Here is a 14,689-nt window from a genome sequence, read left to right as displayed (position 1 = left end):
GAAAGCAACAGGAAAACATCTCTCACAAGCTAGTGAGGTGCTCGCCCAACATGAACATGTCCACCATTTTGCATTGCATTAGTTTGCATTCTATTATTTTCATAATGTCTAATGTTCAAGTAGTCATAGCTATAGTCTCCTATGTAAACACTTTGTTCAACTCATTTTGGTTTTGCCGCTTTTGGACAATATATTTGCACCAAAATTTCTTCTTCTTTCTTTTCGCACATTATATGGTTTCCCCTTCTTTGGGAATATGGTCACCCTTCTGCTTCTCTCTATGGAGCCTTAGGGCCATGACTCCCTATGCATATTTACTTGTAACTTATATATAATTATTCTGTCAATATAAGACTTCCTTTGCCAACAAATAATAATAATAATAATCATTATTAATGGTAAAATTAATTAATATATAAGTTAAACATATACACATTTAAAAAAAACTTGTAACAATATTCTTAACCATGGAGATTCACTTTACTCTATCATGAAGATTCTTAATGTGTAAATAAACATTGTTATAATCGAGAGCTTATCAATACCACATGTCCAAAAATTGTAACTCATTTCATATGACACTTGTTTATATGACATTTTTTTAATTAATGAATTTAATTAAAAGATAAAAGAATGCATAACTAATTTGGAAATAAATCTTTGATTTGTGTATACTACTAAGAATATTTTAGAATATTATATGTAGTTTAAATCCCCACCATGCACCTACTAATTATTCGTAATTAAATAAAAATTTTGGAACTACATTCCAAAATAGACACGTCTATTGGCATAAGTAATATATAAGTTAAACATAATATATATATATATATATATATTAAAAAAATATAATGTAACAAGTTTCTTGGCCATGGAGGCTCAACCTCAATTTATCATGGAGATTCTTAGTCTGTAAAGTAAACATGTCTATTTGCATAATTTGGTGGATGGTAGGGGGTTTGTTACTGTGCTCGGGCGATGAGGGTTTTGCAGTCTAGGGTTTCGTCGAAGGTAGGGTAGAAGGGGCGCCGAACGCTGGAGCAGCGTACAAGAGCAGAACACAGGCAAGAGAATCAGAGTACAAAAACTAGAGTAGGAAAAGTCCAAAAACCCAGAAGCCTGGGGGGTAAAAACAAGTTCAAGAACTGAAGGAAAGCAATGGAAACGGCGCAGGGGAGGGGAGAGATCCCCTCCTACAAAGCATTGATAACGGGGGAAGCGCGGAAGGAACGGCAGAAGGAAGGAGACAAAACAAGCGAAGGAGAGACTTCAGCAGCAGGAACGCAAAGGAAAACGGGAGCAACAAGAAAATGTTTGCCGAGGGCAACGAACAAACCCAGGTTCGTAATACCTAATAACAGATTAGAGAAATATAGAAGTTATATGAAGGATTATGCTTTGATCTGTAAATTTGTAGGATTTTGGCCAGCAGAGAAAGATCTTCTCAGATGGATCCAACAAAGGTGGAAACCAAAAGGACATGTGGAAATAAAGCTGGGGTCGAAGGGCTTTTTTACAGTAATATTCTCCAATCTAGAAGACAAGGAAAGGATCTTTGAGGGAGGACCTTACTTCATGAACAATGCTGGATTATTTATGAGACAATGGGTAGACTGTTACAACCCAGATAAGGAAAGAATTCTAGCAGCTCCAGTATGGATCGGACTCTTTGGCTTACCAATAGAATTCTGGGACCCAGAAATCCTTGAGGGTATAGGGAACGCTATAGGATCTTTTGTGAAAGTGGCAGAATCGACAAAGAGGGGTAGATATACAACATATGCAAGAATCTGCGTGTATATGAACATAACAGAGCCACTTTCAGATACAATAAAGTTGGAATACCGTGATGAGATCTGGCACCAACCAATTGATTACGAACATATCCCCTTTCGTTGCAGAAGATGCCATGAGTATGGACACCTATACCGAGAATGCCCTATCATGTTATCAAAAAAGGAAAAGGAAGCAGATAATGAAAGGAGAAACGCGGCGAAGGAATCAGGACAGGAGGATGAGAACTTCAGAGAAGTGCAGAGAAAGAAAAAAAGAGGGAACAACAAGACACAACCGAACAAACAAAAAGGAATCAATATTATAGAATCCCAAAAGAAATTCCAAGTCTTACAGGAAGAAGAAGTGGAAACAGAGGAGAACGAAGATGAGGAAATAGAAGGAATGGAGGTCATAAAGGAGAATGCAGATAAAGGGGTAGATCAAGTAGATAAAGGTCAAGAGGGTACAGAGGAATCAATAGACAACCAAGAGGATCAACGAAGAATGGAAATAGATCCACAGAAAACTAAAGGCGAGGAAGAAGAACAAGTAATGAGGAAGCTTTTGCAGGAATGGAAGACGCTCGATGAAAGATTTATTCCAGAGGAACAGAAGCAGATGTACAAAGAAGCCTTTCAAAGATACAAAGAGAAAAAAGGAATAACTGAAGACAGAAGAGTTGGGAAGATGGAGATGCAGGAAACCCAAAATCTAGGAATGAGCAGTACTGGCAAAGGAGGTAGAAAAAGAGGTAGAAGAACAATGAGTGAAACAATTCAAGAAGTAGGAGAAATGTTGGTGAATTCAGGAAGAGTTATACCTCTCTCAGAGGTATTTCAAACCCCTCTGAAACTTTTGCGATGATCATCACAAGCTGGAACATAAGAGGCCTCAACAGTAGAGGCAAGCAAAGGTATTTAAATGACAGACTGAAAAAAGATAAGCCTAGCATAATGATAGTACAAGAAACAAAAATAAGTACAGAGAAAATGAGAGATATCTTGAATAGAAACAAGAATAGATATGAAATGATGGGACAGGATGCGATTGGGAGTGCGGGGGGTTTGGTAATAATTTGGAACCCTGAAGAAATACAATTAGACAATTGGATAAGTTTCCCAAGAATTATAACAGGAACTGCAAAGATTATAGGAACAACAGAGGAGGTTATTATAACAAGTGTTTATGGACCCCATACCCAAAGAGAACGGGAAAACTTTCTGCAAAATCTAAAAGCAATGAGGAATCTAATCCCTAAAAAACCGTGGATAGTAGGAGGGGATTTCAATCTGATTAAAAGCTTAGAGGAGAAAAGAGGAGGTCTAAGAAGAATGGATTCAGCTATGGAACAGTTTGGAGATATGATAAGGGAGCAGGGACTGATTGATATTCAAACTATAAATGGAAATCATACTTGGAACAACCGAAGAGGGGGAGCTAATCAAATTGCATCACGACTTGACAGGTTCTTAATTTCTGAACAAATAATGATGAAATATGTTTTCATAGAAGCCACAATTCTACCGGTTACAGGATCGGATCACTGGCCGATTAAGATGGAAATAGATCTCAAACAAAGACCTAATAACAGACCATTTAGATTTGAAGCATTTTGGCTTAGAAATGAGGGGCTGATAGAGAAACTTGAAGAATGGTGGAAGAAGAGCGAACAAAAAGGGAAAAATAAAATGCATACCTTCCATCTCAAACTAAAGGAGTTGAGAGGCAAAATAAAAAAGTGGAATAAAGAAGAATTTGGAAATATACTGAAGGAGAAACAACGCCTAGAGCAAAGAATGAATGAGCTGCAACAGATGGATATATTAGAAGGTTTATAGGAAGATAGAATAAAGGAAGAAGGAATTATAATAAATCAACTAGAAGAGAGAAGGAAACAAGAAGAGATCTTATGGAGACAGAAGTCAAGGGTTCAGTGGCTTAGAGAAGGAGAAAGGAATACTAAGTTCTTCCATAAAGCAATGATACAGCATAGACAAAGAAACAGAATTTTCTCCATTAAGAACCAAGAAGGTCAGCGTGTCCTCCAGCATGATGAAATAGAAAAAGCATTGGTTAATCATTTCAAAAATCTTCTAAATGAAACTCAGGATAATATAACAGAGGCTATAACGAAGATAAGCAAGGAGATCCCTAAACTGGTAACTAGAGAACATAATTTGGCATCGATGAGGAAAATTACTATGGAAGAAGTGGAGGAAACAGTCAGGAATATGAAAAGGAACAAAGCCCCTGGGCCAGATGGGTATACAGTAGAATTCTACCAAGCAGGATGACACTTCCTTGTTGAAGAAGTCCTAGAAGTGGTGGAGGAAGCTCGAATTCATCAAAGAATATGGCCAGGTATAAACTCAACCTTGTTAACTCTCATTCCTAAAACTACCCACGCGGATCAAGCTGAAGGCTTCTGCCCTATAGCTTTATGTAATGTTATCTACAAGATAGTGGCATCAGTGGTGGCCCAGAGGCTGAAATCCATCCTCCCGAACATAATATCCCCAGAACAAACTGGGTTCGTAGAAGGAAGACAGATTTTGGATGGATTAGTGGTGGCCCAGGAAGTAATCCATACCTTAAAAGTGAAAAAGGAAAAAGGAATGTTGATTAAATTAGATCTGTCAAAAGCCTATGATAGATTAAATTGGAGATATTTAGAAGCCATCCTTCAAGCCTTCGGATTCTGTGATAGATGGGTGAAATGGGTCTTAAGTATGATCTCCACGCCAAATTTTTCCATATTGCTAAATGGAGCCCCATCTGCTACTTTCAATGCTTTAAGAGGTCTTCGACAGGGGGATCCCCTATCCCCCTTTCTCTTCATAATAGCAGCAGAAGGATTAGGCAGATATTTCAAAAAAGAGTTAAGAGAAAGGAAAATCCAAGGTCTGAGGTTATGGGGCAATCATACTAAAGTTACTCACCAACAGTTCGTGGACGACATCATGATATACTGTAAAGTATCCCTGAAAGAGGTGAGACGGATAAAGAGAATTTTAGAGGTGTTTATGAAAGGTTCAGGTATGGAGATAAATAATGAAAAATCAAGAACGTTCTTTTTTAATACAGTGGAACCCATCAAAAATCACTTAACCAGGACCTTGGGTTATAGAAAAGGGGAGCTCCCAACAAAGTATTTAGGAACCATGCTGGACTCATCATCCCTAAAAATAGGAAACTGGAAATCCATTATAGAAAAGATCAAGAAAAGACTAGAAAACTGGTCTTTCCGCACTCTGAATCTTGCTGCAAGAGTTGTACTGCTCAAATCAACCATTCAGGCGATCCCGATATATCCATTATCAGTAATGGCAGCACCAAAAGGGATATGCAACAAGCTGATAGAGATATATAGAAAATTCCTATGGGGAGGGCCTAAGCAACAAAAGAAATGGGCACTCTGCTCCTGGGATAGCCTAACTAAACCAAAAGAAAAAGGCGGATTAGGTCTAAGGGACCCGTTTGTACTAAATCAAGTTCTAGCAGCAAAACTAAGATGGAGATGGATGCAAGGAGGAAAGGACCTTTGGAAAGAAATATGGACAGCAAAATATAATATGCCATCAACTCCTGAAGAAATATTAAGAAAACAAGAAATACCAAGAGGATCAGATATATGGAATCTGACCAATCAAAATAGAGAAATAGTAGATGGAAATATATTTTGGGAAATCAGAGGGGGCCAGACTACGAGATTTTGGGAAGAAGCGTGGTAGCAAAGGGAGAAAATGGTGAATCTACAGGGAATGCAGGATATCTACAGAATAGGGATTGACAAAGAACTCATCTTGGTCAAAGATTATTGGATAGAAGGAAGAGAAAATGAAGAATGGAGAGAACAGAAAACAATAGAAGATTGGAACAGGAATGCAACGGAGGAAGAAAAAATCTTGTTTAGTAAGGAATTAGAATCCAGGAAAATAAAAATCAGAGGAGGCAATGATATCCTACGATGGGGAAAAGAAACTAAATGAACTTTCACTATTAAGGAAGCATATAATATAAAAGTCCAGCAAAATCAGAGGGAAGAGGAGCAGAAATGGAGAAAACTTTGGAAAAATAAATGGTGGCCGAAGATAAAGATGTTCGTGTGGTTGGTAGGGAGGAAACGTATACTAACCTGGGACCAAATCCAAAAAAGAGGATTCTCAGGCCCATCAAGATGCTGTCTCTGCAACCAAGACGGAGAAGACCAGGAACATTTACTAAATGGCTGCAGAATAGCTCAATACCAATGGGATAAGACTAAAGATCTCTTTTCAACAATCGAACGAAATCCACAAGATATCATACAAACTCTGTGTAATTGGGGAGAAGGAAAATTTAAAAGCTCGGTGGTGCGAAGAGCCTGGAACATGGTGGTAGGATTCAATGTGTGGAATATTTGGAAAGAAAGAAATGGAAGAATTTTTCAAAGGAAAATATCAAATCCGGAAGAAGTTTGGCAAAGGACCCTGAGACAAATCAGAGAATCAATTCTTGCAGAAGTATGGACAGAGGAAGATTGGAAAACCTCTGAGGAAGAAGCAGAAATCCTAAGAAGGTTGAACTTGGAACAAGGGATGGTCTTTCAACAAAAAACAAAGCAACAACAACCTATTGTTGCCCAAAGACTTGCAGTCTTCCGAAGGCCACATGAAGGGTTTATCAAGCTCAACTTCGACGGAGCGGCAAAGGGGAATCCAGGTCCAGCAGGATATGGAGGAATTTTTAGAGACAGTCAAGGAAATATAGATGGATTTATGCAGAACATGGAGGAACTATGAGTAATAACAAAGCGGAATTCATGGCGGCTTATCAGGGCCTCAAAATTGCGATAAGAAATGGATATAGAAAGCTAGAGATCGAAGGCGACTCAGCCCTGGTTATAAGCACCATAAAAAAACTAATACAAGGGAAACAGTGGGAGCAGGTAGCCAAAAGTTGGAGAACAGCGAGCTTGGTCCAAGAAATTGAAGAAACACTGGAAGGTATAGAATACAAGACCACCTCTCATGTTAAGCGAGAAGGAAATAAACCTGCGGATTTCTTGGCCAATTGGGGAAGCAAGGAATTAATAGGGAAAGTGGATGACAGTTGGACAAACCAAATGGTGATGACAAGATGGGATAGTTTAAGACAACTCATAGAAAACGATACCCATGAAACAATATAATTATAATCAAAAAACCGTGAAGCTCCTGAGCGGGAAGACAAGGCAGGTGCATTCAGCAGCAAAGATAGGACAGAAGGACGACGGCCATACCTCCCTGACTATAGTAATTAATGATAATTCAGAGCAGCAGGTACGGAATTCAATTCAAAGCTCGAAAAACACTGAAGAGAGCATCATACAAGTTATAAGGGAGAAAGGAAGTGGAGGACAAATACATCATAAACAGAAAGGTGGCGATAAAACTATAAGGCGGAACAAGAGAAGGATGAAAGACAACAAGAAGTTGAAGAAGGTGGCTAGGAAAGGAGAGACCTGGCAGAGGAATCAAAACCAACGACTTAAACGAGTCAAGATGGCAGCGAGCTGGGATAAAGAAGTTCAGTCAGAGCGGGAAGATTACAGAGACAGACAATTTGAGCGGAGCAGAATCAAAATTGAGGTCGAAAGCTCAGAAGACATGGAGATTAACCAGGATGAGGGTTTCCTGAGGGAGACTTTTGAAAAAGGACAGAGCAGTAAAAATGTTAAATGAGGCAGAACAGATGGAAGAAGGAAAGCACGCGAACGAAGAGGTAAGGGCCGACCCTGGCAAGCAAACAATGGAGAGGAGGGAAACCAGCCTCAGGAAAAACAAAAAAGGGGAAGGAAATCTATCCGTAGGACGGTTCATGAGGCAGAGCAGGCTTACAATCAAGAAACAAATGAAGACATTTGAAAAATCATTGATGTCATGGAAAACAAAGTCCTGGAAGAACCGTCAGACCCTGAGATGGAAGAGTGGAAATCTCAGATGCCAGATCCAGGCAATACCAGAGGTAGACTAACCCTATACCGTCGAGCTCTTCACACTTACTGGGTCCTGAAGCACCTTTTGGCCAAGGCAATGGAACAGGTCGCTGCAGAAATGGTGGAGATGGCTCAGGAATCGATGGCAGCAAGAAAGGAGATGGCTAATGTTGAAGTTATAATGCGTCAACAGAATGAGCAGATCAAGGAGATACATGAGATGCTGAAGGAACTGGTAAAAACCAAGGACAATAATGAAACCAAAAAGGGAAGCGCGGAGACTTGAGAGGCTAGTTAACTCTCTCTTTTTGATTTTTGATGCTACTGATCTGTTTTGGGAATTTGACTGCATGTTACAACAATCAGTAGTGAAGATAGGTCTTTAAGTAGATCTTAGAAAAAACAGTCTCTGAAAACAATCTGATTACAAAGGTTTAATGTCTTGCAAGTTTTTTCTGACAGTATGTAAAAAGAAAAACAATACCGAATGCTTGATGAAGAGGAACCAACAGATCCGGTTTCCCATATGGGCGGATTGAGGTTCCTTAGTATGTATTTTTCAGTTTGCTGTAGATAATAGAAATTCCTCGGCTTACAAAAAAAAAAATTTGGTGGATGGTAGGGATTTAACCTCAAGGAGATATTTTAGAATATTCATAGTTATGTTCAAAGTAGTTATGCGCTTTTTGCATTTTTAATAAAATTGATTAATTTAGAAAAAAATATCATATGCACTAGTGTCATATGAAGTTAGGTATGATTTTTTTGGCCATGTGGTATTGATAAGCCATGGTGTTGGTTCACAATATTATAAGAAAGCTTATTTACATATTAATAATCACCATGGTAAAGTGGGGTAAATTTTCATGGTTAAGAATCTTGTTCCAAATTTTTTTAAAATGTACATATGTTTAAAGTATCTCTTTTTTTTTAAATATTAATAATATAAATATAGTTAACTTTTTATGATTTTTAAAATTTTTGATGTATAATGCAGTGATTTTTTTATGCTTATTATGGATTTATTGATGTTTACTAGCCATTTAATTTATATCTCGTTACTAGCTATGACATTTTTGTCTAAAGTCACTTCCTCCATGTTGTTATTATCATACATGAAATTAGTGTAAGTGATATTTTAAAATTTGGTTTCCATATCTTTTGTTTTTTTAGTGTTAACAGTCATACCTATACTAAAGAAAAATCATTGAAATTTGTTAATTACTTCTCCTCAGTATAAGAACATGGATTTCTCACCATAAGAATAGTATCATCAACATAAAGGAGAAGGATAATGAATATTCCTCATAGAGTTGTGATGATGCATTCTCCTTATTCAAAACAAACATACAAGTTGTCAATGTATATGGCGAAAAGGGAAGGTCATAGGGGGAAACCTTGATTGACACCTATATTACAATTATTTTCTACCAACAAACCGTTTTTTTTTCTAAACCTAGCAATATTTTTATCATATCACCTTATTGCAACAAGTCTCAACTCAATGGAACTTTTATCTTTTCAAAACACATTTAAAATATTAGTGATGGGAAATGTGTCAAATGCTTTTCTAAAGTCAACGGAACAATACATGATATTTATTTTATTATTGTGACAATCCTATGATATCGATCCTAATTGTAAGATGGTATTACACTTGATTTATAGTTGTTAAATATAGATTGGATTTTAGCTCTTTTTCTATGGATTTCTAGACTTATGATGATATGACTTCCATAATATTACGATATCATTTCGCTAAAATAAGGTTAGTCATAATGGTCCTATAATTAGAGAGGTTTTTTTTCCCAAACTTTTAAAAATAGGAACAATGAGACTTTAAGGCCATGGTTCAGGGAAACCATACTTAAATGGTAAATTAAATATCTTGTGAGTGTAATGGGCGAGGATAAGTCCTACAATTTTTGGGATTTCTACTTGCTATCCTTTGATGTCCTTGTATTTTCCTTTTGCAAATTTCTTAACCCAAACTCTGTCTTCTAAAGAAAAACCTTATTCCTTTGTAAAAAAGGTCTAAATATTATCAATGATAATAGAGGATTCATAATATCTGTTAAGGTAGGAGGTTGGAGTTATAGTCCCTAAATGTAGCCATATTATTTTCTTTAGTTTTGTTAGAAACACACAAAAAATGATATAGGAGCTTAGGTAACTTGTGCAATACTTATTTTTAACAAAATATACATATAAATACATCTCGTGTGACCCTTGGTTTCATATACCTAGAGGTCTCTTAGACTACTCATGACTACGAGCCTTCACTTCAGGATTTTTTCCTTCCACTCATGTGAATATGCCAAATATACATAACCCCAAAAGGATTATGTTTCCAACATTCCCTTCTTAGTCCAAAGTCATGTATATGAGTCCAAGAAAAGAGTTGAAATACAAAAGTGCATGGAAACCAATGGCTAGATGTGCTCTATGAAAATGGTGGTTTAATGAAGACTACAAACCAAATGAGGTAGCACAAGAAAAAATATTCTACTATCACTAGTTTAAGGTTGACCACCAGCATTGGAACTAGGCTTGAAGTGGTTCCTGGAACAATTCCAAATATGGCTAGAATTTGAAATATTTTACGAAGTAGAAGTACTCCTTGATGATGGTTTAATATGACCACAACCCGATGAATGGGTAGCAGATATCGAAGTCTTTTGCCAATGTTGGTTTAAGGGTGGCCCCCAACCAAATTGTGCTCATCAGTAGCATTGAGCCTTCCTATGCATGGTTGTTAAAGATTCTGTATGTCATAGTGAGGACACACAAGATCCCTTCAATCGGTTCCCTCACTGAAGCCATTGAGAAGAAACAAGTCCAGCGGGAGGTTGACAGGTACATGGAGCGGTTGATGCGAGAAGCCACTAGCGATGAAAACATGTAGCGGTACATTGGTGGTCCAACCACACTCGAGAAAATGTTGTGCATGCTTCAAGATGAGTTGGACAAAGGTTATAGGGCCATATACCTAGAAGCCATGGAGGAAAGAGTCTATTTCCAGAAAGACATCACCAAATAGTATGGGGACACCACAGCGTAGTACCAAGCTTGGCATCAATTCGTCACCAAAGACCATCAAGAGGATGTTGTCAAGTCTGTATTTCCCCAAGCTTCTGAATGATGGTGTGTGTCTTGTTAGGCTGAATCAAGCCTATTTTGTCCCACATAGGTATATGTCGAAATTGTATATTATTTGTAAATATATTGTAAGTGGAATTCCAAGTGTCATTAGTTGAATGTGAACAATCACTATGTAATGTAAAGAGTTATTTGTAAAGGAGTTGCAGAGTCATCAGGTTAGTCAAAGAGTTAAAGGGGAATGTCAATAATCACCCCACCCTTTGTTATATATAGAACCTCATAACTCATAGTAGAGGCTAGGCTTAGGCTTAGGGAAGGCTCAGAGTATTGTGACAAGCCTTGGCTTCTCCAAAGTGTAAAGCAAGTACACTTCTTTGGAGGAGTAGGTGGTGTTGAGTGTAATCTTCCACTATTGGGGATAGTGGCTGTTAGTGGTGTATGTATGGATGGAACTTTTACTTAATAACATAACTGAGGCAACACTTTTTCATGCATACGTTGTTATTTTAGTTAGACTATTCGCGTTACTTTAGCAATGTATGTTGTTTAAATTACACATTTTCTTATGAACTATTTTGTATGCAATTGTATGAATCTTGTTGAAGGCATGTTGCTGGATTAACCCATCACTTTGGTTTGTGGACTATTCTGCTTCCAGTTGGTGATGTCATTCTGCTCGTGTGTTCCTTTCAGGCTGCATACTATTACAGGCTTCTAAGGGACACACTTTATTTTCTCCTCTGTGTGTTAGAACCCCCACGCATCTTACTTGATTCGCTTCAAGGTCACACACTTGCTTTAGACCAAAGTCATTATAGTTACCTCTGCGCGCTACCGCGATCAAGGCACTACATTACCACCCAATGCTAGGACTCTGAATCCAAATGGTATGAGGTATAGTTGGGACTTCTTACCAGGGAGATCCCCTTGAATGTTCGCAGGTCAAACATGATCAATATATCTGGCGCTATAAGGAGGGTTACATGACAAGCTGAGGCTCAAAGTCTGTTTTGAATCTTTACACATCATGCAAGACTTACATCACAATCTCAAATCTGACATGTTTTTCTCATGCTCATGATTTTGAAGTGTCGGAGGATGTCATCGATGACTTTTCACAACTTAAATATAATGGTGAAGGCGGAATAGCCTTGTTAAGAAATAGAGTTTCCTTTTTAGGCTTTTGTGACAGGAATGGAGTCCCTTCAAATGACATTTCCTGTGGGATGTTTGCGTACACGTTCAAATGGTGTGTTCAGATGACATTTCTGGTGGGATGTTCATGTACGCGTCTGGATTTCTCCTAAGTAGTGCAAAACCTTGCAACTCAACTCACTTAGTCAAGAAACTATGCCGTTTGTCTCCACAGTGTTGCCTTAGCTGCACACTATGTAGTCTCAAGGCTTAAACCTCGACTTGAGCTCTTAAACTACACAATTATGCAATCACTTGGGCTCCTCTCTCCTCCTGAACTGCATAAAGGTTGATCCAGTGCCCATTCTCTTAGCCTCTCACCTTGAGGTTTCACACTGCACGATTTTCTTCCTCAGCCTAGCCTGAACAGTGCACTGCGCAGCATCAATGCTCAACCTCACCCCTGAATACTTAAACTGCCCAATTGTGCAGTCACTTAGCCCTTTTCCTGGCCTTCCATTCAGTTCTGGCTCAGTCAATTGATCAGTATGTACAATCTTAGACTAAGGGGTTTTCGCATTGATGTCGTATCGTCATGAGTGAATTGCAGAAACAGGTACCTTATCATGCCATGGCAAGATGATGAAGAGGGAGATGGAGAAGGAGGACATGCTAGAAGACACATATGGAGGTGAAAAATTAATATGATCATCAGGAAAGAAGAGAAGGAAACCCAAATTCTAATGGAAGATGAAGACCATGATCACATGGAAGACTCCTCATCTTCAAGTCATACGGATGAGGAAGAAGAAGAACATGTACCACCTTTTTAAGAAGACAAAAACAAAGAAGCAATAAGAAGGACAACTTGGCACTGTCGCATCCTCATGTAGTTCATGGCTTCAATGTCATGTCATGTCTTGTTACAAGTCATCATATGCCACATCATTATTATGGATTATGTAATAAACTATTCAAAATGTGTTGTAAAGTGGAAGTCTGAAGGACACATTTAGAATATGAAGAGTCATGTAAGGTTGAAAAGTCATAGGAAGTCAAATAGTCATGAGAGTAGTCAAAGAGACACAAGGAAGGTGAAACATCACCTCTTGATCATATATACACCTTCATTGTATGAGCAAAGGAATTTTTAGCTTAGCTCCTCCCGCAAGGCATCAAAGAGATAATCCAGTTCTTTTGAGGAGTAAGGAGTTGCTCCAACACTCGACTATTGGAGCTAGTGGTGTTCATTGTATACATGTGTCTTGGAGCTTTTACTTAATATGAGAAGTCCTATGGGCCAATACGTTCTTCATGCATGTATTATGGATATTTGTAAGACTATTACGTAAATGTTTGTAATTCATGTTTGCTTTCATCTGTGCTAAAGTAGTTTAACTATTTAAGCTACTTTGGCACTTCTCATATTTAGAAGATGTTGTTATTTATATTATCGTTATCGTATCCTCGTGGACTATTCCATTGGATATTAGACAAATATTCCTCATTATATCGGTTTCAATAACCATCACATCTCTGGGGACTATTTCACTTGATTTTTTAGGAACACTCCTTGTTCATGTGTCTCTACTAGGGTGGTACTGCTACCTCTCTCTTAGAGACTCACTTTTCCTCCCCTCCGCAATGAAAGAAATTTGACACACATACGATCAAACACTTACAAGGAACACCCCCGTTTCTTTTTGAAGGCGCCACACATTCTGCTCTGTTGCTAACAGTTAGAGCTAAGGAAAATATCTAAGAATACATGACAACCAGGCTGATATTTCGGATAGGGATCTTACTCCAAATGGTGTGAGGTATAATTGAGACTTCACATCATGGAGACCCCTTGCTTGATGGATTTCTAGCACCGTCAACAAAATTTTGGACACCCAATTGTGAACTTTATTTATGCTCCTAAGGGTTCTTCATATTTCAATTTGACAAACAGAAAAATAGGGAGCAAGTTCTAAATGATGGGCCATGGTTTTGGGGTAGAGATGGCCTTTTATTACCTCATGGTTCCCACAATTTGATGCTACAAGCATGGTGGTCACCACAATGCCTATGTGGGTGAGATTACAAAACCTCCCTCTCCCTTTTTGTCATCATCAAGTCTTAGAAGATATTGGGAGTACTCTTGGGAAAGTAAAAAAAATGACACTGACATAACAAAAAAATGGTCTCTTTACATTTGCTAGAATTTGTGTGGAGATAAAACTAAGTAAAGGTCTACTTGATCGTATCCAAATAAAACATGAAAACTTTTAGTGGACCTAGGTTTTATATTATGAGAATATGACATTTAAACATTGAATTTGTTTTCAAATAGTACACTTGCAGAACACATGCCCACTAACAAAAAGATCCCAAAAACGAAAAAGAGGCAGGCATGTAAGTCAAAAGGATGGCAGGTACTTGAAAACTCTAAGGATGAAGAAGAAGAGACCATGAAAAATACTCCAAATATGGATGGTTAGGAACAACATGGAAACCAACAAGATGAAGATGTTGGGGTCCAGTCAGGTCGGGATTTATATCCAAAAGGGCAAAAAACCAACAAAATACAAACGACCAAAGCAATAGAAATAGGAAACACTTACTGAAAAGGGATCGAGGAGTACAAAGAGAAACCATGTATCTAGGGATTCGAATTTAGATAGAGAGGTTCCTTTCTAGGAAGCTAGAATCAATTTGCAATAGTAACAACTGATCACA

General features: G+C 38.0%; 1 protein-coding gene across 1 annotated transcript; it reads left to right on the top strand.

Annotated features, from left to right (window-relative positions):
• The first annotated feature begins 1,158 nt into the window (after positions 1-1,158).
• Positions 1,159-3,614, top strand: LOC149212064 (uncharacterized). Its single transcript, XM_089388548.1, has 2 exons — positions 1,159-2,515; positions 2,911-3,614. Exons 1-2 carry the CDS (start codon positions 1,159-1,161, stop codon positions 3,612-3,614), a joined length of 2,061 nt encoding a protein of 686 aa, XP_089244674.1.
• The last annotated feature ends 11,075 nt before the right edge of the window (positions 3,615-14,689 follow it).

The sequence above is a fragment of the Pinus tabuliformis genome, chromosome 1_1, assembly GCF_031772625.1.
Source record: "Pinus tabuliformis cultivar Carrire ecotype Pingquan chromosome 1_1, CPIR1, whole genome shotgun sequence".
NCBI classification, from domain to species: Eukaryota; Viridiplantae; Streptophyta; class Pinopsida; order Pinales; family Pinaceae; genus Pinus; species Pinus tabuliformis.
Note: the sequence above shows the minus strand (reverse complement) of the source record. Positions and strands in the feature narration are given on the sequence as shown.